The sequence below is a fragment of the Oncorhynchus clarkii genome, chromosome 19, assembly GCF_045791955.1.
Source record: "Oncorhynchus clarkii lewisi isolate Uvic-CL-2024 chromosome 19, UVic_Ocla_1.0, whole genome shotgun sequence".
Classification (NCBI taxonomy): Eukaryota; Metazoa; Chordata; class Actinopteri; order Salmoniformes; family Salmonidae; genus Oncorhynchus; species Oncorhynchus clarkii.
The window spans coordinates 63,160,899-63,185,448 of record NC_092165.1 but is presented as its reverse complement, the minus strand read 5'-3'; the positions used below and the strand labels follow the sequence as shown (position 1 = coordinate 63,185,448).

Genomic DNA, 24,550 nt, shown 5'->3' with positions numbered 1-24,550 from the left:
AGATCTTACTTCTGTTGCCTGTTTGTTAATATTATTATATGAATAGAGTATTAGGTTAGTAATATTATAGAGTATTAGGTTAATAATATTATATTATAGAGTATTAGGTTAATATTATATGAATAGAGTATTAGGTTAATATTATATGAATAGAGTATTAGGTTAATAATATTATATGAATAGAGTATTAGGTTAGTAATATTAGAGTATTAGGTTAATATTATATAAATAGAGTATTAGGTTAGTAATATTATAGAGTATTAGGTTAATATTATATGAATAGAGTATTAGGTTAATATTATATAAATAGAGTATTAGGTTAGTAATATTATAGAGTATTAGGTTAATATTATATGAATAGAGTATTAGGTTAATATTATATAAATAGAGTATTAGGTTAGTAATATTAAGAGTATTAGGTTAATAATATTATATGAATAGAGTATTAGGTTAATATTATATAAATAGAGTATTAGGTTAGTAATATTAGAGAGTATTATGTTAATAATATTATATGAATAGAGTATTAGGTTAGTAATATTAGAGTATTAGGTTAATATTATATAAATAGAGTATTAGGTTAGTAATATTATAGAGTATTAGGTTAATAATATTATATGAATAGAGTATTAGGTTAATATTATATAAATAGAGTATTAGGTTAGTAATATTAGAGAGTATTAGGTTAATAATATTATATGAATAGAGTATTAGGTTAATATTAATGATTACATGGAGCTCTGATCCTCATGTAACGGCAAAATGTTGGATAAAGTAATTTCACCAACCAGCTCCTTTACCCTCCTTTGTCTGGATCTCTCCTTATAGCAGCCTTGTAGAACCACCATGGAGCTGGAGGCCTGCTCCTTTACCCTCCTTTGTCTGGATCTCCTCCTTATAGCAGCCTTGTAGAACCACCATGGAGCTGGAGGCCTGCTCCTTTACCCTCCTTTGTCTGGATCTCCTCCTTATAGCAGCCTTGTAGAACCACCATGGAGCTGGAGGCCTGCTCCTTTACCCTCCTTTGTCTGGATCTCCTCCTTATAGCAGCCTTGTAGAACCACCATGGAGCTGGAGGCCTGCTCCTTTACCCTCCTTTGTCTGGATCTCCTCCTTATAGCAGCCTTGTAGAACCACCATGGAGCTGGAGGCCTGCTCCTTTACCCTCCTTTGTCTGGATCTCCTCCTTATAGCAGCCTTGTAGAACCACCATGGAGCTGGAGGCCTGCTCCTTTACCCTCCTTTGTCTGTATCTCCTCCTTATAGCAGCCTTGTAGAACCACCATGGAGCTGGAGGCCTGCTCCTTTACCCTCCTTTGTCTGGATCTCCTCCTTATAGCAGCCTTGTAGAACCACCATGGAGCTGGAGGCCTGCTCCTTTACCCTCCTTTGTCTGGATCTCCTCCTTATAGCAGCCTTGTAGAACCACCATGGAGCTGGAGGCCTGCTCCTTTACCCTCCTTTGTCTGGATCTCCTCCTTATAGCAGCCTTGTAGAACCACCATGGAGCTGGAGGCCTGCTCCTTTACCCTCCTTTGTCTGGATCTCCTCCTTATAGCAGCCTTGTAGAACCACCATGGAGCTGGAGGCCTGCTCCTTTACCTTCCTTTGTCTGGATCTCCTCCTTATAGCAGCCTTGTAGAACCACCATGGAGCTGGAGGCCTGCTCCTTTACCTTCCTTTGTCTGGATCTCCTCCTTATAGCAGCCTTGTAGAACCACCATGGAGCTGGAGGCCTGCTCCTTTACCCTCCTTTGTCTGGATCTCCTCCTTATAGCAGCCTTGTAGAACCACCATGGAGCTGGAGGCCTGCTCCTTTACCCTCCTTTGTCTGGATCTCCTCCTTACAGCAGCCTTGTAGAACCACCATGGAGCTGGAGGCCTGCTCCTTTACCCTCCTTTGTCTGGATCTCCTCCTTATAGCAGCCTTGTAGAACCACCATGGAGCTGGAGGCCTGCTCCTTTACCCTCCTTTGTCTGGATCTCCAGTAGTTTCCACAACTAAGTCAAATGTCTTCCACACATCTGACTTCTCCTTTCCCTCCTGAGCAACCAGTAAACATTTGCCTGTTTTGAGTATATTTGTCTGCATCCATTTTGCCTGCATCCATTTTGCTGTCATGTTACGGTGTTCAGTTTATAACCAATTTATTGACGTGATTATGATCGGCTATAAGTCAGAGGCTATAGGTCAGAGGCTATTTATCACATTGAATGCGATGCTCACATGTATCACAAAGAGAGCAAGGGTTCAGGGAATATGGAATGTTTGTCCAAAACAAAATGAGGGATTTCAGTAACTTTTCAGTCAGAAACTAAATGTCTGTAATGATGTAGCAGCTTCAGCACGGACAGAGCTATAAACAACTTGCTGCGGTTCGCTGCAGTACCGAGGAAAGAGACGACCAATCACACAGGCACTCGCTGTCATTGTTTTGTTTTTTAACACCATGTGACCACCAGGCTCTTTCATGAGTCATGTGTCTTAGTTACTTAATCAAACAGTGTGCTTAAAGCATCAGACAAGCTCAGTGCATATAGTTGATTCTATTCAAACACAGAATGTGTGTGTGTTATATATATATATAAATAAAACTCAGAAAAAAAAAATAAACGTTCTGTCACTGTCAACTGCATTTATTTTCAGCAAACTTAACATGTGTAAATATTTGTATGAGCATTCAACAACAGACAAACTGACGTGACTAACAGAAATTGAAAAATGTGTCCATGAACAAAGGGGGGGGTCAAAATCAAAAGTAACAGTCAGTATCTGGTGTGGCCACCAACTGCATTAAATACTGCAGTGCATCTCCTCCTCATGGACTGCACCAGATTTACCAGTTCTTGCTGTGAGATGTTACCCCACTCTTCCACCAAGGGACCTGCAAGTTGCCGGACATTTCTGGGGGGGGGGGGGGGGGGATGGCCCTACCCCTCACACTCCGATCTAACAGGTCCCAGATGTGTGCTCAATGGGATTGAGATCCGGGCTCTTCGCTGGCCATGGCAGAACACTGACATTCCTGTCTTGCTGGAAATCACACACGGAACGAGCAGTATGGCTGGTGGCATTGTCATGCTGGAGGGTCATATCAGGATGAGCCTGCAGGAAGGGTACCACATGAGGGAGGAGGATGTCTTCCCTGTAACGCACAGCGTTGAGATTGCCTGCAATGACAACAAGCTCAGTCCGATGATGCTGTGACACACCGCCCCAGACCATGACGGACCCTTCACCTCCAAATCAATCCCGCTCCAGAGTACAGGCCTCGGTGTAACGCTCATTCCTTCAACGATAAATGCGAATCCAACCATCACCCCTGGTGAGACAAAACCGCGACTCATCAGTGAGAGCACTTTTTGCCAGTCCTGTCTGGTCCAGTGACGGTGGGTTTGTGCCCATAGGCGACGTTGCTGCCGGTGATGTCTGGTGAGGACCTGCCTTGCAACAGGCCTACAAGCCCTCAGTCCAGCCTCTCTCAGCCTATTGCGGACAGTCTGAGCACTGATGGAGGGATTGTGCGTTCCTGGTGTAACTCGGGCAGCTGTTGTTGCCATCCTGTACCTGTCCCGCAGGTGTGATGTTCGGATGTACCGATCCTGTGCAGGTGTTGTTACACGTGGTCTGCCACTGTGAGGACGATCAGCTGTCCGTCCTGTCTCCCTGTAGCGCCGTCTTAGGCGTCTCACAGTGTGGACATTGCAATTTATTGCCCTGGCCACATCTGCAGTCCTCATGCCTCCTTGCAGCATGCCTAAGGCACGTTCACGCAGATGAGCAGGGACCCTGGGCATCTTTCTTTTTGTGTTTTTTCAGAGTCAGTAGAAAGGCCTCTTTAGTGTCCTACGTTTTCATAACTGTGACCTTAATTGCCTACCGTCTGTAAGCTGTTAGTGTCTTAACAACCATTCCACAGGTGCATGTTCATTAATTGTTTATGGTTCATTGAACAAGCATGGGAAACAGTGTTTAAACCCTTTACAATGAAGAGCTGTGAAGTTACTTGGATTTTTACTAACTATCTTTGAAAGACAGGGTCCTGAAAAAGGGACGTTTCATTTTTGCTGCCATACTACGGCCCTCTGCCATACTACGGCCCTCTGCCATACTACGGCCCTCTGCCATACCCTCGACGGCAGAGCCACTCTCGCCCGTCCTTTCTTTCTGGTCTCTGCAGTGACCCCTTCAGTTATCAAGTCTCCTCAACATCAATCTTTTCCTGGCTGCCATTTCCTCCACCATCACTTCAACCTCTTGTTTGCTCTAGTTTTTTGTTTATTTCCCTGGTTATCCATTTTGTTTTTGATATAGCTAGTCTGATGGCTATAATGTGTGAGAAAAAAATTACATTTGTTTTTTTGTGCATAAAGGGTTCGCAAGCCAACAAAAAAAATATATAATTTTGAGACATAAAGCAGATAAATAAATGTAATAAAATAGAAAAATCAACACTTTATTATAGCTAATTATTATATTAAATATTATCATCCCTGTTCCATAGGTTTATTAATTGGTTTCAAGCGCGTCACTAATGTCAAAATAAGTTCATAAGATAGTTTTGTAAATGCATTTACAAAACTATCTTATAAACATATTTTTTTTCTAACTTCATATGTTTTTTCCCCGTAAGTAACGTCTGCTCCACTCAGTTGGTGGAGTTCATTAGGTGTTTATTCCCTCTACCTAATAGCTTGTGTCTGAATGGTTGTTCTACAATAGGACTGTTGTCTGAATGGTTGTTCTACAATAGGACTGTTGTCTGAATGGTTGTTCTACAATAGGACTGTTGTCTGAATGGTTGTTCTACAATAGGACTGTTGTCTGAATGGTTGTTCTACAATAGGACTGTTGTCTGAATGGTTGTTCTACAATAGGACTGTTGTCTGAATGGTTGTTCTACAATAGGACTTGTGTCTGAAGTAAGCCCAGCATGCCTCTAACTGACCTTCTCTGTGAGGGTGGATCTTGCTGGAGTCGTTACCCTGTCGAGGAGCTCCACTTGACCTCGACGCAGACGCTGAGCCATCTAGAGACAGATTCACAATAAATCACCTGAGGTGATAATGATGGGGGGGGTGATGCAGCACCTCACCTGAGCTGAGGGGGGTGAGGGTGGGGGGGAGGGGGGTCTCACCTGAGCTGAGGGGGGTGAGGGTGGGGTGGTGCAGTGAAATGGTCTCACCTGAGCTGAGGGGGGTGAGGGTGGGGTGGTGCAGTGACATGGTCTCACCTGAGCTGAGGGGGGTGAGGGTGGGGTGGTGCAGTGACATGGTCTCACCTGAGCTGAGGGAGGTGAGGGTGGGGTGGTGCAGTGACATGGTCTCACCTGAGCTGAGGGAGGTGAGGGTGGGGTGGTGCAGTGACATGGTCTCACCTGAGCTGAGGGAGGTGAGGGTGGGGTGGTGCAGTGACATGGTCTCACCTGAGCTCAGGGAGGTGAGGGTGGGGTGGTGCAGTGACATGGTCTCACCTGAGCTGAGGGGGGTGAGGGTGGGGTGGTGCAGTGACATGGTCTCACCTGAGCTCAGGGAGGTGAGGGTGGGGTGGTGCAGTGACATTGTCTCACCTGAGCTGAGGGAGGTGAGGGTGGGGTGGGGCAGTGACATTGTCTCACCTGAGCTGAGGGAGGTGAGGGTGGGGTGGTGCAGTGACATGGTCTCACCTGAGCTGAGGGAGGTGAGGGTGGGGTGGTGCAGTGACATTGTCTCACCTGAGCTGAGGGGGGTGCGTCTGGCCCGCAGCATACGGTAGCTGCCCACCTCCAGAGACTGTGTGAGGTCCAGGTCGTGAAGGATCAGCAGGTAGCCAGATGAAGTGGAGATCAACATCTTGGAACAGTCTGGAGTCAGACGCATTCTCATCAGGTAGCGCGTGTGGAAGAACTTCTTGTGGGGGCAGCCATCCTCTGTAAACCTACAGGCAGAGGAGAGAAGAAGAGTGAGCCATGCTCTGTAAACCTACAGGCAGAGGAGAGAAGAAGAGTGAGCCATGCTCTGTAAACCTACAGGCAGAGGAGAGAAGAAGAGTGAGCCATGCTCTGTAAACCTACAGGAAGAGGAGAGAAGAAGAGTGAGCCATCCTCTGTAAACCTACAGGCAGAGGAGAGAAGAAGAGTGAGCCATCCTCTGTAAACCTACAGGCAGAGGAGAGAAGAAGAGTCAGCCATCCTGTGTAAACCTACAGGTAGAGGAGAGAAGAAGAGTGAGCCATCCTCTGTAAACCTACAGGCAGAGGAGAGAAGAAGAGTCAGCCATTCTGTGTAAACCTACAGGCAGAGGAGAGAAGAAGAGTGAGCCATCCTCTGTAAACCTACAGGCAGAGGAGAGAAGAAGTCAGCCATCCTGTGTAAACCTACAGGTAGAGGAGAGAAGAAGAGTGAGCCATCCTCTGTAAACCTACAGGCAGAGGAGAGAAGAAGAGTCAGCCATTCTGTGTAAACCTACAGGCAGAGGAGAGAAGAAGAGTGAGCCATCCTCTGTAAACCTACAGGCAGAGGAGAGAAGAAGTCAGCCATCCTGTGTAAACCTACAGGTAGAGGAGAGAAGAAGAGTGAGCCATCCTCTGTAAACCTACAGGCAGAGGAGAGAAGAAGTCAGCCATCCTGTGTAAACCTACAGGTAGAGGAGAGAAGAAGAGTGAGCCATCCTCTGTAAACCTACAGGCAGAGGAGAGAAGAAGAGTCAGCCATCCTGTGTAAACCTACAGGCAGAGGAGAGAAGAAGAGTCAGCCATCCTGTGTAAACCTACAGGCAGAGGAGAGAAGAAGAGTCAGCCATCCTGTGTAAACCTACAGGCAGAGGAGAGAAGAAGAGTCAGCCATCCTGTGTAAACCTACAGGTAGAGGAGAGAAGAAGAGTCAGGGGCTGCATCCTAAATGGCACCCTCCGTATTCCCTAAATAGTGCACTCCTTTTGACCAGAAACCTATGGTAGTACACTATATTGAGAATAGCATGCCATTTGGGACACAGCCTGTCTGTTGTGCAAACACCGGCCTATCACCGATAACACCGACCGATAACACCGGCCTATCACCGATAACACCGACAGATAACACCGGCCTATCACCGACAGATAGCGCCGGCCTGTCACCGACAGATAGCGCCGGCCTGTCACCGACAGATAGCGCCGGCCTGTCACCGACAGATAGCGCCGGCCTGTCACCGACAGATACCTGTCACCGACAGATACCTGTCACCGACAGATAGCGCCGGCCTGTCACCGACAGATAGCGCCGGCCTGTCACCGACAGATAGCGCCGGCCTGTCACCGACAGATAGCGCCGGCCTGTCACCGACAGATAGCACCGGCCTGTCACCGACAGATAGCACCGGCCTATCACCGATAACACTGACCGATAACACTGACAGATAACACTGAGCTCAACGTAGACAGAAAACAACCTTACTGTGTTATTCTAAATTGAAATCAAAACATTATGAAAGTCAACTTACTAATTAAACATGCTGTAGTGGAAACGTGTATACGCACTGACACACACACACCTGTTGGTGTCCCAGGTGATGACGTTTCCGTCAAAGCCAGAGGTGACAAGGAGTCGTGTGTTGGTGTCGTACTCTATGTTCTTGACCCAGCTGGCGTGACCGTGCAGAGAGCACACTTTAGAGTTGAGCTTCCTCAGGTCCCACAGAGCTATGGTGGTGTCATCAGAACACGTGGCAAACAAACGGTTGTCCAGAAACCTGTAAAGAGAAGAGCAGAACATACATTATAATAACAATAGCGTACGTAGGCGATTCCTTGCCTCCTAATTCCTTGCCACCTTCTCTATCGTATTGGAGGAGAAGGTCCAGGGTCCCTCCCCTCAGACCTTATCGTCTAATGAGTTTTGAAACAGACACAAGAGAGGAATCAAGCTTGGATTCATTGAGATAGACATGTAGGCCGAACCATGAGACATATGTGAATTGATTGCTCCCCATCTATCTTCAGAGTTCATTCTGTTAGGTGACCTAAACTGGGATATACTTATCACCCCGGCAGTCCTACAATCTAAACTAGATGCCCTCAATCTCACACAAATTATCAAAGAACCTACCAGGTACAACCCTAAATCCATAAACATGGGCACCCTCATAGATATTATCCTGACCAACTCGCCCTCTAAATACACCTCCGCTGTTTTCAATCAGGATCTCAGCGATCACTGCCTCATTGCCTGCATCCGCTATGGGTCCGCGGTCAAAAGTCCACCCCTCATCACTGTCAAACGCTCCCTAAAACACTTCTGCAAGCAGGCCTTTCTAATCGACATGGCGCAGGTATCCTGGAAGGATACTGACCTCATCCCATCAGTAGATGATGCCTGGTTGTTCTTTAAAAGTGCTTTCCTCACCATCTTAAATAAGCATGCCCCATTCAAAAAAATGTAGAACTACGAACAGCCCATGATTCACTCCAGACCTGACTGCCCTTGACCAGCACAAAAACATCCTGTGGCATTCTGAATTAGCATCAAATAGTCCCCGCGCCATGCAACTTTCAGGGAAGTCAGGAACCAATATACACAGGCAGTTAGGAAAGCTAAGGCTAGCTTTTTCAAACAGACATTTGCATCCTGTAGCTCTAACTCCAAAACGTTCTGGGACACTGTAAAGTCCATGGAGAATAAGAGCACCTCCTCCCAGCTGCCCACTGCACTGAGGCTAGGAAATACTGTCACCACCGATAAATCCACGATCATCGAGAATTTCAACAAGCATTTCTCTACGGCTGCCCATGCCTTCCGCCTGGCTACTCCAACCTCGGCCAACAGCTCCGCCCCCCCCGCAGCTACTCGCCCAAGCCTCTCCAGGTTCTCCTTTACCCAAATCCAGATAGCAGATGTTCTGAAAGAGCTGCAAAACCTGGACCCGCACAAATCAGCTGGACTAGACAATCTGGACCCTCTCTTTCTAAAATTATCCGCCGCCATTGTTGCAACCCCTATTACTAGTCTGTTCAACCTCTCTTTCGTATCGTCCGAGATTCCCAAAGATTGGAAAGTTGCCGCGGTCATCCCCCTCTTCAAAGGGGGTGACACTCTAGACCCAAACTGTTACAGACCTATATCCATCCCGCCTTGCCTTTCTAAAGTCTTCGAAAGCCAAGTTAACAAACAGATTACCGACCATTTTGAATCCCACCGTACCTTCTCATCTTTGCAATCCGGTTTCCGAGCTGGTCACGGGTGCACCTCAGCCACGCTCAAGGTACTAAACGATATCATAACCACCATCGGTAAAAGACAGTACTGTGCAGCCGTCTTCATTGACCTGGCCAAGGCTTTCGACTCGGCCAATACGGTGATTGACAGACTCAATAGCCCTCGTTTCTCAAATGACTGCCTCGCTTGGTTCACCAACTACTTCTCTAATAGAGTTCAGTGTGTCAAATCGGAGGGCCTGTTGTCCATGCCCCTGGCAGTCTATGGGGGTACCACAGGGTTCAATTCTCGTGCCGACTCTTTTCTCTGAATATATCAATGATGTTGCTCTTGCTGCTGGTGAGTCTCTGATCCACCTCTACGCAGACGACAGCATTCTGTATACTTCTGGCCCGTCTTTGGACACTGTGTTAACTAACCTCCAGACGAGCTTCAATGCCATACAACTCTCCTTCCGTGGCCTCCAACTGCTCTTAAAACACTAGTAAAACTAAATGCATGCTCTTCAACCAATTGCTGCACGCACCTGCCCGACTAGCATCACTACTCTGGACGGTTCTGACTTAGAATATGTGGACAACTACAAATACTTAGGTGTCTGGCTAGACTGTAAACTCTCCTTCCAGACTCATATTAAGCATCTCCAATCCAAAATTAAATCTAGAATCGGCTTCCTATTTCGCAACAAAGCCTCCTTCACTCATGCTGCCAAACATACCCTCGTAAAACTGACCATCCTACCGATCCTTGACTTCGGCAATGTCATTTACAAAATAGCCTCCAACACTCTACTCAGCAAACTGGATGCAGTCTATCACAGTAACATCCGTTTCGTCACCAAAGCCCCATATACTAGCCATCACTGCGACCTGTATGCTCTCGTTGGCTGGCCCTCACTACATATTCGTCAACAAACCCACTGTCTCCAGGTCATCTATAAGTCTTTGCTAGGTAAAGCTCCGCCCGCAGCACCCACCCGTAGCACGCGCTCCAGCAGGAATATTTCACTGGTCATCCCCAAAGCAAACACCTCCTTTGGCCGCCTTTCCTTAGAGTTCTCTGCTGCCAATGACTGGAACGAATTGCAAAAATCACTTAAGTTAGAGACATATTTCCCTCACTAACTTTAAACATCAGCTATCTGAGAAGCTAACCGATCGCTGCAGCTGTACAGTCCATCTGTAAATAGCCCACCCAACTACCTACCTCGTCCCCATATTGTTTTTATTTACTTTTTTCTGCTCTTTTGCACACCAGTATCACAACTTGCTCATCATCATCTGCTCATCTATCACTCCAGGGTTCATTTGCTAAATTGTAATTTCTTCGCTACTATTGGCCTATTTATTACCTTAACTCCTCACACCATTTGCACACACTGTATATAGACTTTTCTACTGTATTATTGAATGTACTTTTGTTTACACCTTTGTGTCACACTGCTTTGCTTTATCTTGGCCAGGTCGCAGTTGTAAATGAGAAATAAATATAAATAAAGGTGATCTGGTCTACCTGGTTAAATAAAGGTGATCTGGTCTACCTGGTTAAATAAAGGTGATCTGGTCTACCTGGTTAAATAAAGGTGATCTGGTCTACCTGGTTAAATAAAGGTGATCTGGTCTACCTGGTTAAATAAAGGTGATCTGGTCTACCTGGTTAAATAAAGGTGATCTGGTCTACCTGGTTAAATAAAGGTGATCTGGTCTACCTGGTTAAATAAAGGTGATCTGGTCTACCTGGTTAAATAAAGGTGATCTGGTCTACCTGGTTAAATAAAGGTGATCTGGTCTACCTGGTTAAATAAAGGTGATCTGGTCTACCTGGTTAAATAAAGGTGATCTGGTCTACCTGGTTAAATAAAGGTGATCTGGTCTACCTGGTTAAATAAAGGTGATCTGGTCTACCTGGTTAAATAAAGGTGATCTGGTCTACCTGGTTAAATAAAGGTGATCTGGTCTACCTGGTTAAATAAAGGTGATCTGGTCTACCTGGTTAAATAAAGGTGATCTGGTCTACCTGGTTAAATAAAGGTGATCTGGTCTACCTGGTTAAATAAAGGTGATCTGGTCTACCTGGTTAAATAGGTGGAGGAAGAAAAATAAATAAATAAACCCACTGCAGGATGCCATAGCAGTCTAGATATAGATATATAGCCATGTATCAGAGCTGGAGCAGACCTGGGGAGACTACTTACAGGACAAACAGGAAGACAAATAGACCAACAGGCAAATAGACCAACAGGCAGACAGGAGGACAGACAGACAGACAAATAGACCAACAGACAGACAGACAGGAGGAAAGACAGACAGACAGGAGGACAGACAGGAGGACAGACAGACAGACAGACAGGAGGACAGAGAGGAAGAAAGAGACAAATAAGACAGACAGGACCGACAGGAGGACAGACAGACAGGAAGACAGACAGACATGAGGCGGGTTGGGAACAGCTAGCAGTATCTCTGGTCCAGGGAGTTTGTGTCCTGCTCAAGACTCAGCATCAGTTGGTCACATGGAAAAGCCTTGGACCAGAGATGGGGAACACCCAGCCTGCATACCTGATGATACAGACAGACAGGAAGACAGACAGACAGGAAGACAGACAGACAGGAAGACAGACAGACAGGAGAGAACAGGAGAACAATTAGAAACCTTTCCTTGGGGACCTACATTCATTTTCGCAATTGTTTTGTAGCCCTGAACTAGTCGACAAGGGCTGGATAACTAGTCGACAAGGGCTGGATAACTAGTAGACAAGGGCTGGATAACTAGTAGACAAGGGCTGGATAACTAGTCGACAAGGGCTGGATAACTAGTCGACAAGGGCTGGATAACTAGTCGACAAGGGCTGGATAACTAGTAGACAAGGGCTGGATAACTAGTAGACAAGGGCGAGGTAACTAGTAGACAAGGGCGAGGTAACTAGTCGACAAGGGCTGGATAACTAGTCGACAAGGGCTGGATAACTAGTCGACAAGGGCTGGATAACTAGTCGACAAGGGCTGGATAACTAGTCGACAAGGGCTGGATAACTAGTCGACAAGGGCTGGATAACTAGTCGACAAGGGCTGGATAACTAGTCGACAAGGGCTGGATAACTAGTCGACAAGGGCTGGATAACTAGTCGACAAGGGCTGGATAACTAGTCGACAAGGGCTGGATAACTAGTCGACAAGGGCTGGATAACTAGTCGACAAGGGCTGGATAACTAGTCGACAAGGGCTGGATAACTAGTCGACAAGGGCTGGATAACTAGTAGACAAGGGCTGGATAACTAGTAGACAAGGGCTGGATAACTAGTCGACAAGGGCTGGATAACTAGTCGACAAGGGCTGGATAACTAGTCGACAAGGGCTGGATAACTAGTCGACAAGGGCTGGATAACTAGTCGACAAGGGCTGGATAACTAGTAGACAAGGGCGAGGTAACTAGTCGACAAGGGCTGGATAACTAGTCGACAAGGGCTGGATAACTAGTCGACAAGGGCTGGATAACTAGTCGACAAGGGCTAGATAACTAGTAGACAAGGGCTGGATAACTAGTCGACAAGGGCTGGATAACTAGTCGACAAGGGCTGGATAACTAGTCGACAAGGGCTGGATAACTAGTCGACAAGGGCTGGATAACTAGTCGACAAGGGCTGGATAACTAGTCGACAAGGGCTGGATAACTAGTCGACAAGGGCTGGATAACTAGTCGACAAGGGCTGGATAACTAGTCGACAAGGGCTGGATAACTAGTCGACAAGGGCTGGATAACTAGTCGACAAGGGCTGGATAACTAGTCGACAAGGGCTGGATAACTAGTAGACAAGGGCTGGATAACTAGTCGACAAGGGCTGGATAACTAGTCGACAAGGGCTGGATAACTAGTCGACAAGGGCTGGATAACTAGTCGACAAGGGCTGGATAACTAGTCGACAAGGGCTGGATAACTAGTAGACAAGGGCTGGATAACTAGTAGACAAGGGCTGGATAACTAGTAGACAAGGGCTGGATAACTAGTAGACAAGGGCTGGATAACTAGTAGACAAGGGCTGGATAACTAGTAGACAAGGGCTGGATAACTAGTCGACAAGGGCTGGATAACTAGTAGACAAGGGCTGGATAACTAGTAGACAAGGGCTGGATAACTAGTAGACAAGGGCTGGATAACTAGTAGACAAGGGCTGGATAACTAGTCGACAAGGGCTGGATAACTAGTAGACAAGGGCTGGATAACTAGTAGACAAGGGCTGGATAACTAGTCGACAAGGGCTGGATAACTAGTAGACAAGGGCTGGATAACTAGTAGACAAGGGCTGGATAACTAGTAGACAAGGGCTTGATAACTAGTAGACAAGGGCTTGATAACTAGTAGACAAGGGCTGGATAACTAGTAGACAAGGGCTGGATAACTAGTAGACAAGGGCTGGATAACTAGTAGACAAGGGCTGGATAACTAGTAGACAAGGGCTGGATAACTAGTAGACAAGGGCTGGATAACTAGTAGACAAGGGCTGGATAACTAGTCGACAAGGGCTGGATAACTAGTCGACAAGGGCTGGATAACTAGTCGACAAGGGCTGGATAACTAGTCGACAAGGGCTGGATAACTAGTAGACAAGGGCTGGATAACTAGTAGACAAGGGCTGGATAACTAGTAGACAAGGGCTGGATAACTAGTAGACAAGGGCTGGATAACTAGTAGACAAGGGCTGGATAACTAGTAGACAAGGGCTGGATAACTAGTAGACAAGGGCTGGATAACTAGTAGACAAGGGCTGGATAACTAGTAGACAAGGGCTGGATAACTAGTAGACAAGGGCTGGATAACTAGTAGACAAGGGCTTGATAACTAGTAGACAAGGGCTGGATAACTAGTAGACAAGGGCTGGATAACTAGTCGACATGGGCTGGATAACTAGTAGACAAGGGCTGGATAACTAGTCGACAAGGGCTGGATAACTAGTAGACAAGGGCTGGATAACTAGTCGACAAGGGCTGGATAACTAGTCGACAAGGGCTGGATAACTAGTAGACAAGGGCTGGATAACTAGTAGACAAGGGCTGGATAACTAGTAGACAAGGGCTGGATAACTAGTAGACAAGGGCTGGATAACTAGTAGACAAGGGCTGGATAACTAGTAGACAAGGGCTGGATAACTAGTAGACAAGGGCTGGATAACTAGTAGACAAGGGCTGGATAACTAGTAGACAAGGGCTGGATAACTAGTAGACAAGGGCTGGATAACTAGTAGACAAGGGCTGGATAACTAGTAGACAAGGGCTTGATAACTAGTCGACAAGGGCTGGATAACTAGTAGACAAGGGCTGGATAACTAGTAGACAAGGGCTGGATAACTAGTAGACAAGGGCTGGATAACTAGTAGACAAGGGCTGGATAACTAGTAGACAAGGGCTGGATAACTAGTAGACAAGGGCTGGATAACTAGTAGACAAGGGCTGGTTACTAGTTGACAAGTTGAATGTGGTGTGATAACTCTGGAAGAGTTAAAATACATGGAACGTCTGGATGTACCTGAGGAAAGGTTTGAGAAAGGCTGGGATAGAGAACACCAGTATCTGGGCGTTAAGAGACGTTGTCGATGAGTAGGAGGTGCCTCCATTAAAGGCCCATGAAAGTCCCATTCAAACTCCCATTCAGACTCCCATTCAGACTCCCATTCAGACTCCCATTCAAACTCCCATTAGACAGCTCTGCAAGTGTTATGTCAAAAATGTCTGACCTCTGACCTCTGCCTGGCAGTAATGATTGATTGCTGTTGTGCTGAATAGGCACATTTTTGTATGCTTGTACATTTTTACTTAGCCATTCTTTGGAAGGACATGTTGGCCATAAATGATCGTAGTTGCTCAGCGACACTCTATACTTGGTAAATACCTAACATATTTTGACGTAAAGCTTGCAAAGCTGTCTATTGGGAGTTTGAATGAGAGTTTCCCAGGGTGTTTGAGAGGAGACACGACATACTCATCGTCGACATCTCTAAACGCCCAGATACTGGGGCAGAGAACACATCTATGGTACCTGATGTTATTGACACAGTCTTCATGAGCCTCCACCAGGGTCTTGATGTGCTTGGAAGAGATGGGATCGAACAGGAGAACCTCCGTCTGTTCACAGGCCACTGTCAGGACAGACCTGGGGAGTGGTGAGATATAAGGTCACAACAACAGGCCCAGTCTGTATTATGTCATGTTCTGTGTTTTGTGTTTTGTGTTCTGTGTGTGCCCCAGGAAGAGTAGCTGCTGCTTTTGCAACAACTAATGGGGATCCTAATACAATACCAAAATACCTCGCCTAGGTCAACTTGTGTAATGTAAAATGTCTGTCTGTGGATTGTGACACCTGATCATACAACTTTAGCTTTCCTATTACCATTTTGCACAAATATGGATAAAACTTCGGTCTAAAAATGAACAAACACGTAACATCCATTTTCATCCTGCCCTTACCCGTCGGGGGAGTATTCCAAATTGAACACTGCGCCATGAGTTTGGGTACTGAGATTGACCGAGTCTGCAGCCGGACTCATGGAAGAATACAAGTTCGTCATTGTCCTAAAGTTATCTCTAGATGGATCCACGAACAGCCCTCTCCTTATAGTCCTGCTCTGTAGCATGGAGAACAGGCTGTTGGAGCTACTCTCAACCGAACCAGGGCCAGCCATAGAGGTACCCCTCCCTTGCCCCGAGGCGCCTTGTACATTCGGCTGACACCGGGGATTGTCCTGCGCGGCTGCAGAATCCGCCCTGGAGCTTCTCGGGTGAAGACTACTCTCCTCTCGGCTGCTCTGCGGAGGACGCGCCGGTGTCTTGTCTTCATCGGCGGAATCATCTGTCTGCGGGTCCTGTTCCTTGTCCGACACCCGGCTGCTGGACGTGTCCTGCGACTCGTCCGGGTCCACGCCGTCGCTCTGCTGCTCCGAGCTCATGGTGGCTGTTATCGCCAACGGGTGCCTGTGCAGGCCCCTTGTTTCACAGATAGTGTCTCGGTTCAACAACGAATTGTGCAATTATTGTATCTCGAATACACCTTACCTCTACTCCGTTAAGACAATCCCCACCCCCCACCCCCCCAACAAAAAAACGTGGGTGGAATTTGACGAAACTAGACAAGAGACGGAATGGCTATTTGATGTAGCTAACCACACAACACTGGAGCAAAATAAACCGAGTGCTGTGACGGAGTTCAGCTTCCTTCTTCTTCTTCCGCGGAATTTCAGTGGTCAAAACGAAGACAATAAATTGGATACCTCCACCTAGTGGACATAGTTATACTTTCATTTCATAAAACAGTTTCATAAATAAAAGTCTAAATCAAATTTGATTTGTCACAAGCACCGAATATAACGAGTGTAGAGTTAACCGTGACATGCTACTTTAAGAGTTCTCCCCAACGATGCAGAATAAAAATAAAATAAGTAACACAAGAATGGAGCTTTATACAGGGATTACAATATCAATGCTATTACCAGATCAAATGTTGTATTTATTTATTTATTTGTATTTACACCTTTATTTAACTTGGCAAGTCAGTTAAGAACAAATTCTTATTTACAATAACGGCCTACCAATATGCAGAGGTACGAGATATTAGAGGTAGATATGTACATGAAGGCAGGGTAAAGTGACTAGACATCAGGATAGATAATAACAAGGTATTGGAGGTAGATATGTACATGAAGGCAGGGTAAAGTGACTAGTCATCAGGATAGATAATAACAAGGTATTGGAGGTAGATATGTACATGAAGGCAGGGTAAAGTGACTAGACATCAGGATAGATAATAACAAGGTATTGGAGGTAGATATGTACATGAAGGCAGGGTAAAGTGACTAGTCATCAGGATAGATAATAATAAGGTATTAGAGGTAGATATGGACATGAAGGCAGGGTAAAGTGACTAGACATCAGGATAGATAATAATAAGGTATTAGAGGTAGATATGTAGTACATGAAGGCAGGGTAAAGTGACTAGACATCAGGATAGATAATAATAAGGTATTAGAGGTAGATATGTACATGAAGGCAGGGTAAAGTGACTAGACATCAGGATAGATAATAATAAGGTATTAGAGGTAGATATGTACATGAAGGCAGGGTAAAGTGACTAGACATCAGGATAGATAATAATAAGGTATTAGAGGTAGATATGTACATGAAGGCAGGGTAAAGTGACTAGACATCAGGATAGATAATAATAAGGTATTAGAGGTAGATATGTACATGAAGGCAGGGTAAAGTGACTAGACATCAGGATAGATAATAATAAGGTATTAGAGGTAGATATGTACATGAAGGCAGGGTAAAGTGACTAGACATCAGGATAGATAATAATAAGGTATTAGAGGTAGATATGTACATGAATAATTTTGCACGCCCAATTTTTCAGTTTTTGATTTGTTAAAAAGTTTGAAATATCCAATAAATGTCGTTCCACTTCATGATTGTGTCCCACTTGTTGTTGATTCTTCACAAAAAAACACAGTTTTATATATTTATGTTTGAAGCCTGAAATGTGGCAAAAGGTCGCAAAGTTCAAGGGGGCCATATACAGTGCCAAAAACAGTGCCTTGCGAAAGTATTCGGCCCCCTTGAACTTTGCGACCTTTTGCCACATTTCAGGCTTGGGCGTGCAAAATTATTCAGCCCCTTTACTTTCAGTGCAGCAAACTCTCTCCAGAAGTTCAGTGAGGATCTCTGAATGATCCAATGTTGACCTAAATGACTAATGATGATAAATACAATCCACAGGTGGTAAGGGTAGGCAACAACACATCTGCCACGCTGATCCTCAACACGGGTGACCCTCAGGGGTGTGTACTCAGTCCCCTCCTGTACTCCCTGTTCACCCACGACTGCTTGGCCAGGCACGACTCCGACACCATCATTAAGTTTGCTGACGACACATCAGTGGTAGGCCAGATCACCGACAACGATGAGACAAGCCTATAGGGAGGAGGTCAGAGACCTGGCAGTGTGGTGCCAGGACAACAACCTCTCCCTCAACGTGATCAAGACAAAGGAGCTGATCGTGGAAAACAGGAAAACACGCCCCCCCCCCCCCATTCACATCGAAGGGGCTGAATTGGAGGAGGTTTAGAGTTTCAAGTTCCTTGGTGTCCACATCACTAACAAACTATCATGGTCCAAATCATAGACTGTTCTCTCTGCTACCGCACGGCAAGAGGTATCGGAGCGCCAAATCTAGGTCCAAAAGGCCATAACAGCTTCTACCCCCAAGGCATAAGACTCCTGAACATCTAATCAAAGTTAAATCTAATCTTATTTACTCCGGCTGCACTGTTTATAATTTATGCATAGTCACTTTAACTATAACGCTACCTGCATGTACATATTACCTCAATTAACTTGACTAACCGGTGACCCTGCACATTGATCCTGTATGTAGTCTCGCTATTGTTATTTTACTGCTGCTCTTTACTACTACTTGTTACTTTTATTTCTGATTTCTTTAGGAATTTTTCTTAAAACTGCATTGTTGGTTAAGGGGCTTGTCAGTAAGCATTTCACTGTAAGGTCTACTACACCTGTTGTATTCAGCATTTCACTGTGAGGTCTACTACACCTGTTGTATTCAGCATTTCACTGTGAGGTCTACTACACCTGTTGTATTCAGCATTTCACTGTAAGGTCTACTACACCTGTTGTATTCAGCATTTCACTGTGAGGTCTACTACACCTGTTGCATTCAGCATTTCACTGTGAGGTCTACTACACCTGTTGTATTCAGCATTTCACTGTGAGGTCTACCTACACCTGTTGTATTCAGCATTTCACTGTGAGGTCTACTACACCTGTTGTATTCAGCATTTCACTGTGAGGTCTACTACACCTGTTGTATTCAGCATTTCACTGTAAGGTCTACTACACCTGTTGTATCCAGCATTTCACTGTAAGGTCTACTACACCTGTTGTATTCAGCATTTCACTGTAAGGTCTACTACACCTGTTGTATTCAGCATTTCACTGTAAGGTCTACTACACCTGTTGTATTCAGCATTTCCCTGTAAGGTCTACTACACCTGTTGTATTCAGCATTTCACTGTAAGGTCTACTACACCTGTTGTATTCAGCATTTCACTGTGAGGTCTACTACACCTGTTGTATTCAGAATTTCACTGTAAGGTCTACTACACCTGTTGTATTCAGCATTTCACTGTAAGGTCTACTACACCTGTTGTATTCAGCATTTCACTGTGAGGTCTACTACACCTGTTGTATTCAGCATTTCACTGTAAGGTCTACTACACCTGTTGTATTCAGCATTTCACTGTGAGGTCTACTACACCTGTTGTATTCAGCATTTCACTGTGAGGTCTACTACACCTGTTGTATTCAGCATTTCACTGTGAGGTCTACTACACCTGTTGTATTCAGCATTTCACTGTAAGGTCTACTACACCTGTTGTATTCAGCATTTCACTGTGAGGTCTACTACACCTGTTGTATTCAGCATTTCACTGTAAGGTCTACTACACCTGTTGTATTCAGCATTTCACTGTGAGGTCTACTACACCTGTTGTATTCAGCATTTCACTGTGAGGTCTACTACACCTGTTGTATTCAGCATTTCACTGTAAGGTCTACTACACCTGTTGTATTCAGCATTTCACTGTGAGGTCTACTACACCTGTTGCATTCAGCATTTCACTGTGAGGTCTACTACACCTGTTGTATTCAGCATTTCACTGTGAGGTCTACCTACACCTGTTGTATTCAGCATTTCACTGTGAGGTCTACTACACCTGTTGTATTCAGCATTTCACTGTGAGGTCTACTACACCTGTTGTATTCAGCATTTCACTGTAAGGTCTACTACACCTGTTGTATCCAGCATTTCACTGTAAGGTCTACTACACCTGTTGTATTCAGCATTTCACTGTAAGGTCTACTACACCTGTTGTATTCAGCATTTCACTGTAAGGTCTACTACACCTGTTGTATTCAGCATTTCCCTGTAAGGTCTACTACACCTGTTGTATTCAGCATTTCACTGTAAGGTCTACTACACCTGTTGTATTCAGCATTTCACTGTGAGGTCTACTACACCTGTTGTATTCAGAATTTCACTGTAAGGTCTACTACACCTGTTGTATTCAGCATTTCACTGTAAGGTCTACTACACCTGTTGTATTCAGCATTTCACTGTGAGGTCTACTACACCTGTTGTATTCAGCATTTCACTGTAAGGTCTACTACACCTGTTGTATTCAGCATTTCACTGTGAGGTCTACTACACCTGTTGTATTCAGCATTTCACTGTGAGGTCTACTACACCTGTTGTATTCAGCATTTCACTGTGAGGTCTACTACACCTGTTGTATTCAGCATTTCACTGTAAGGTCTACTACACCTGTTGTATTCAGCATTTCACTGTGAGGTCTACTACACCTGTTGTATTCAGCATTTCACTGTAAGGTCTACTACACCTGTTGTATTCAGCATTTCACTGTGAGGTCTACTACACCTGTTGTATTCAGCATTTCACTCTAAGGTCTACTACACCTGTTGTATTCAGCATTTCACTGTGAGGTCTACTACACCTGTTGTATTCAGCATTTCACTGTAAGGTCTACTACACCTGTTGTATTCAGCATTTCACTGTGAGGTCTACTACACCTGTTGTATTCAGCATTTCACTGTGAGGTCTACTACACCTGTTGTATTCAGCATTTCACTGTGAGGTCTACTACACCTGTTGTATTCAGCATTTCACTGTGAGGTCTACTACACCTGTTGTATTCAGCATTTCACTGTGAGGTCTACTACACCTGTTGTATCCAGCATTTCACTGTGAGGTCTACTACACCTGTTGTATTCAGCATTTCACTGTAAGGTCTACTACACCTGTTGTATTCAGCATTTCACTGTGAGGTATACTACACCTGTTGTATTCAGCATTTCACTGTGAGGTATACTACACCTGTTGTATTCAGCATTTCACTGTAAGGTCTACTACACCTGTTGTATTCAGCATTTCACTGTGAGGTCTACTACACCTGTTGTATTCAACATTTCACTGTAAGGTCTACTACACCTGTTGTATTCAGCATTTCACTGTAAGGTCTACTACACCTGTTGTATTGAGCATTTCACTGTAAGGTCTACTACACCTGTTGTATTCAGCATTTCACTGTGAGGTCTACTACACCTGTTGTATTCAGCATTTCACTGTAAGGTCTACTACACCTGTTGTATTCAGCATTTCACTGTAAGGTCTACTACACCTGTTGTATTCAGCATTTCACTGTAAGGTCTACTACACCTGTTGTATTCAGCATTTCACTGTGAGGTCTACTACACCTGTTGTATTCAGCATTTCACTGTGAGGTATACTACACCTGTTGTATTCAGCATTTCACTGTAAGGTCTACTACACCTGTTGTATTCAGCATTTCACTGTAAGGTCTACTACACCTGTTGTATTCAGCATTTCACTGTAAGGTCTACTACACCTGTTGTATTCAGCATTTCACTGTGAGGTCTACTACACCTGTTGTATTCAGCATTTCACTGTAAGGTCTACTACACCTGTTGTATTCAGCATTTCACTGTGAGGTCTACTACACCTGTTGTATTCAGCATTTCACTGTGAGGTATACTACACCTGTTGTATTCAGCATTTCACTGTAAGGTCTACTACACCTGTTGTATTCAGCATTTCACTGTAAGGTCTACTACACCTGTTGTATTCAGCATTTCACTGTGAGGTCTACTACACCTGTTTTATTCAGCATTTCACTGTAAGGTCTACTACACCTGTTGTATTCAGCATTTCACTGTGAGGTCTACTACACCTGTTGTATTCAGCATTTCACTGTGAGGTATACTACACCTGTTGTATTCAGCATTTCACTGTAAGGTCTACTACACCTGTTGTATTCAGCATTTCACTGTAAGGTCTACTACACCTGTTGTATTCAGCATTTCACTGTAAGGTCTACTACACCTGTTGTATTCAGCATTTCACTGTGAGGTCTACTACACCTGTTGTATTCAGCATTTCACTGTAAGGTCTACTACACCTGTTGTATTCAGCATTTCACTGTGAGGTCTACTACACCTGTTGTATTCAGCATTTCACTGTGAGGTATACTACACCTGTTGTATTCAGCATTTCACTGTAAGGTCTACTACACCTGTTGTATTCAGCATTTCACTGTAAGGTCTACTACACCTGTTGTATTCAGCATTTCACTGTAAGGTCTACTACACCTGTTGTATTCAGCATTTCACTGTAAGGTCTACTACACCTGTTGTATTCAGCATTTCACTGTAAGGTCTACTACACCTGTTGTATTCAGCATTTCACTGTAAGGTCTACTACACCTGTTGTATTCAGCATTTCACTGTAAGGTCTACTACACCTGTTGTATTCAGCATTTCACTGTAAGGTCTACTACACCTGTTGTATTCAACATTTCCCTGTGAGGTCTACTACACCTGTTGTATTCAGCATTTCACTGTGAGGTCTACTACACCTGTTGTATTCAGCATTTCACTGTAAGGTCTACTACACCTGTTGTATTCAGCATTTCACTGTGAGGTCTACTACACCTGTTGTATTCAGCATTTCACTGTAAGGTCTACTACACCTGTTGTATTCAGCATTTCACTGTGAGGTCTACTACACCTGTTGTATTCAGCATTTCACTGTAAGGTCTACTACACCTGTTGTATTCAGCATTTCACTGTAAGGTCTACTACACCTGTTGTATTCAGCATTTCACTGCACATGTGACAATTAACACACAGAATCACATTTTAATTCACAGGCAATAAAGATAAAACACATGGTAAGAAACCTAGGTGTTAATTTAGATTCTGAACTCAATTGTGCATCACACATTAGGAATGTGACCAAAATAGATGTTTACCACCTGAGGAACATTGCCAAGGTGCAGCTGTTTCTCTCTCAGGCTGATACAGAGAGACTCATCCATTACAAGCCGGCTTGACTACTGCAATGCTCTCCTGTCTGGTCTACCCAAGAAAGCCATTGGTCAACTGCATAACATACAGAAGGCTGCAGCACGGGTACTGACCAAGACCAGACGGAGAACACACGTTACACCGGTTTTAAGGTCTCTCCGTGTCTGAAATGTGCTGTGTGAATAAAGCTTGATTTGATTTGCACGCTACACTCTGAGAAAAAAAAGATGCCGAAAAGGGTTCTTCAGCTGTCCCCATAGGAGAACCATTTTAAGAACTCTTTGATTTAGAAGTCAGACGACAGCCATGCAGACCTTCCAGGGCTCCTAAAAGGCACAGCGGTCTAAGACAGTGCATCTCAGTGCAAAAAATAAAATCAAATTCCATCACTGCAAAATCCTGGGTTGAAATCCAAGCTGCATCACATCTGACTGTGATTGGGACTCCCATAGAACAGCACACCATTGTTTTTTTTAACCTTTATTTAACTAGGCAAGTCAGTTAAGAACAAATTCTTATTTTCAATGACGGCCTAGGAACAGTGGGTTAACTGCATTTTCAGAATGACAGATTTGTACCTTGTCAGCTCGAGGGTTTGAACTAGCAACCATTCTGGTTACTGCTCTACGGCTCTAACCATTAGGCTACCCAATTGGCCCAATGTCACAGCGGTAGGCTGTCATTGTAAATAACATTATTAACTGAATTGCCTAGTTAAATAAAGGTTTAAAAAAAACTTTTCAAGCACCATGTCAACATTCTCTGTTGAATAAATGTGTATTTGTCTCCCTCTGGTGGTTGGATACATCATACATGTATTACGTCACTACGACGTTCATTCAAAGGGGCGGTCTTCGGAAAAACATTTTTCCGGCTCATCTGCTTCACAGCGCAGACATGGCAAAGCAATCTCTGAATTTGTCTCGAGCAGGCGGATCTAAATAACTTTAATAGCTCTATGATACAGAATGACACCTACACACTTCCTTAACCTTAAAATAAGTAAGGAAGTAATTTTGTCTGGAAGTCAAACTTTTGTGATTTCACGTCGGAGGCAGACACATTGCACATGCTCAGAAGAACAAAATGGAGCCCTTTACTTAGCCCGTCTCCCCTCGGCTATCGGAGGGACACACACTGTTTTAAATGGCGCAAATGGTAATTTAGACGTTCACAAATTTAACAGATTTGAACAATCACTAATGTCATGACATGTTTGGTAAAGTAATAAAGAAGGTGGCCTATTTTGCGGTAGATTTTCCTAAAACAGGTTCTAACTACAGTACTGGTCAAACGTTTGGACACACCTACTTACTAGTGATTCCACGATTCTTTATTTAAAAAAAATATATTTACTACATTGTATAATAATAGTGATGACATCACAACTATGAAATAACACAAAAGTGTTAAATCAAAATAT

At 44.5% G+C, this 24,550-nt stretch overlaps 1 protein-coding gene across 2 annotated transcripts in view; it reads right to left on the bottom strand.

The window, feature by feature from the left end:
- LOC139374403 (DDB1- and CUL4-associated factor 10-like) overlaps nt 1-16,395 on the bottom strand; it is a 28,362-nt gene extending 11,967 nt beyond the window's left edge. The window contains exons 1-5 of one of the 2 annotated variants that reach the window (XM_071115453.1): nt 15,625-16,395; nt 15,197-15,310; nt 7,509-7,706; nt 5,715-5,917; nt 4,950-5,030 (exon numbers count right to left, since the gene is read on the bottom strand). In XM_071115453.1, coding sequence (XP_070971554.1) covers nt 4,950-5,030; nt 5,715-5,917; nt 7,509-7,706; nt 15,197-15,310; nt 15,625-16,103 — 1,075 coding nt within the window. In that variant the 5' untranslated portion in view covers nt 16,104-16,395. The remainder of the gene's footprint in view (nt 1-4,949; nt 5,031-5,714; nt 5,918-7,508; nt 7,707-15,196; nt 15,311-15,624) is intronic. The other variant, XM_071115454.1, reaches the window with a different exon arrangement.
- Nucleotides 16,396-24,550: the final 8,155 nt, after the last annotated feature.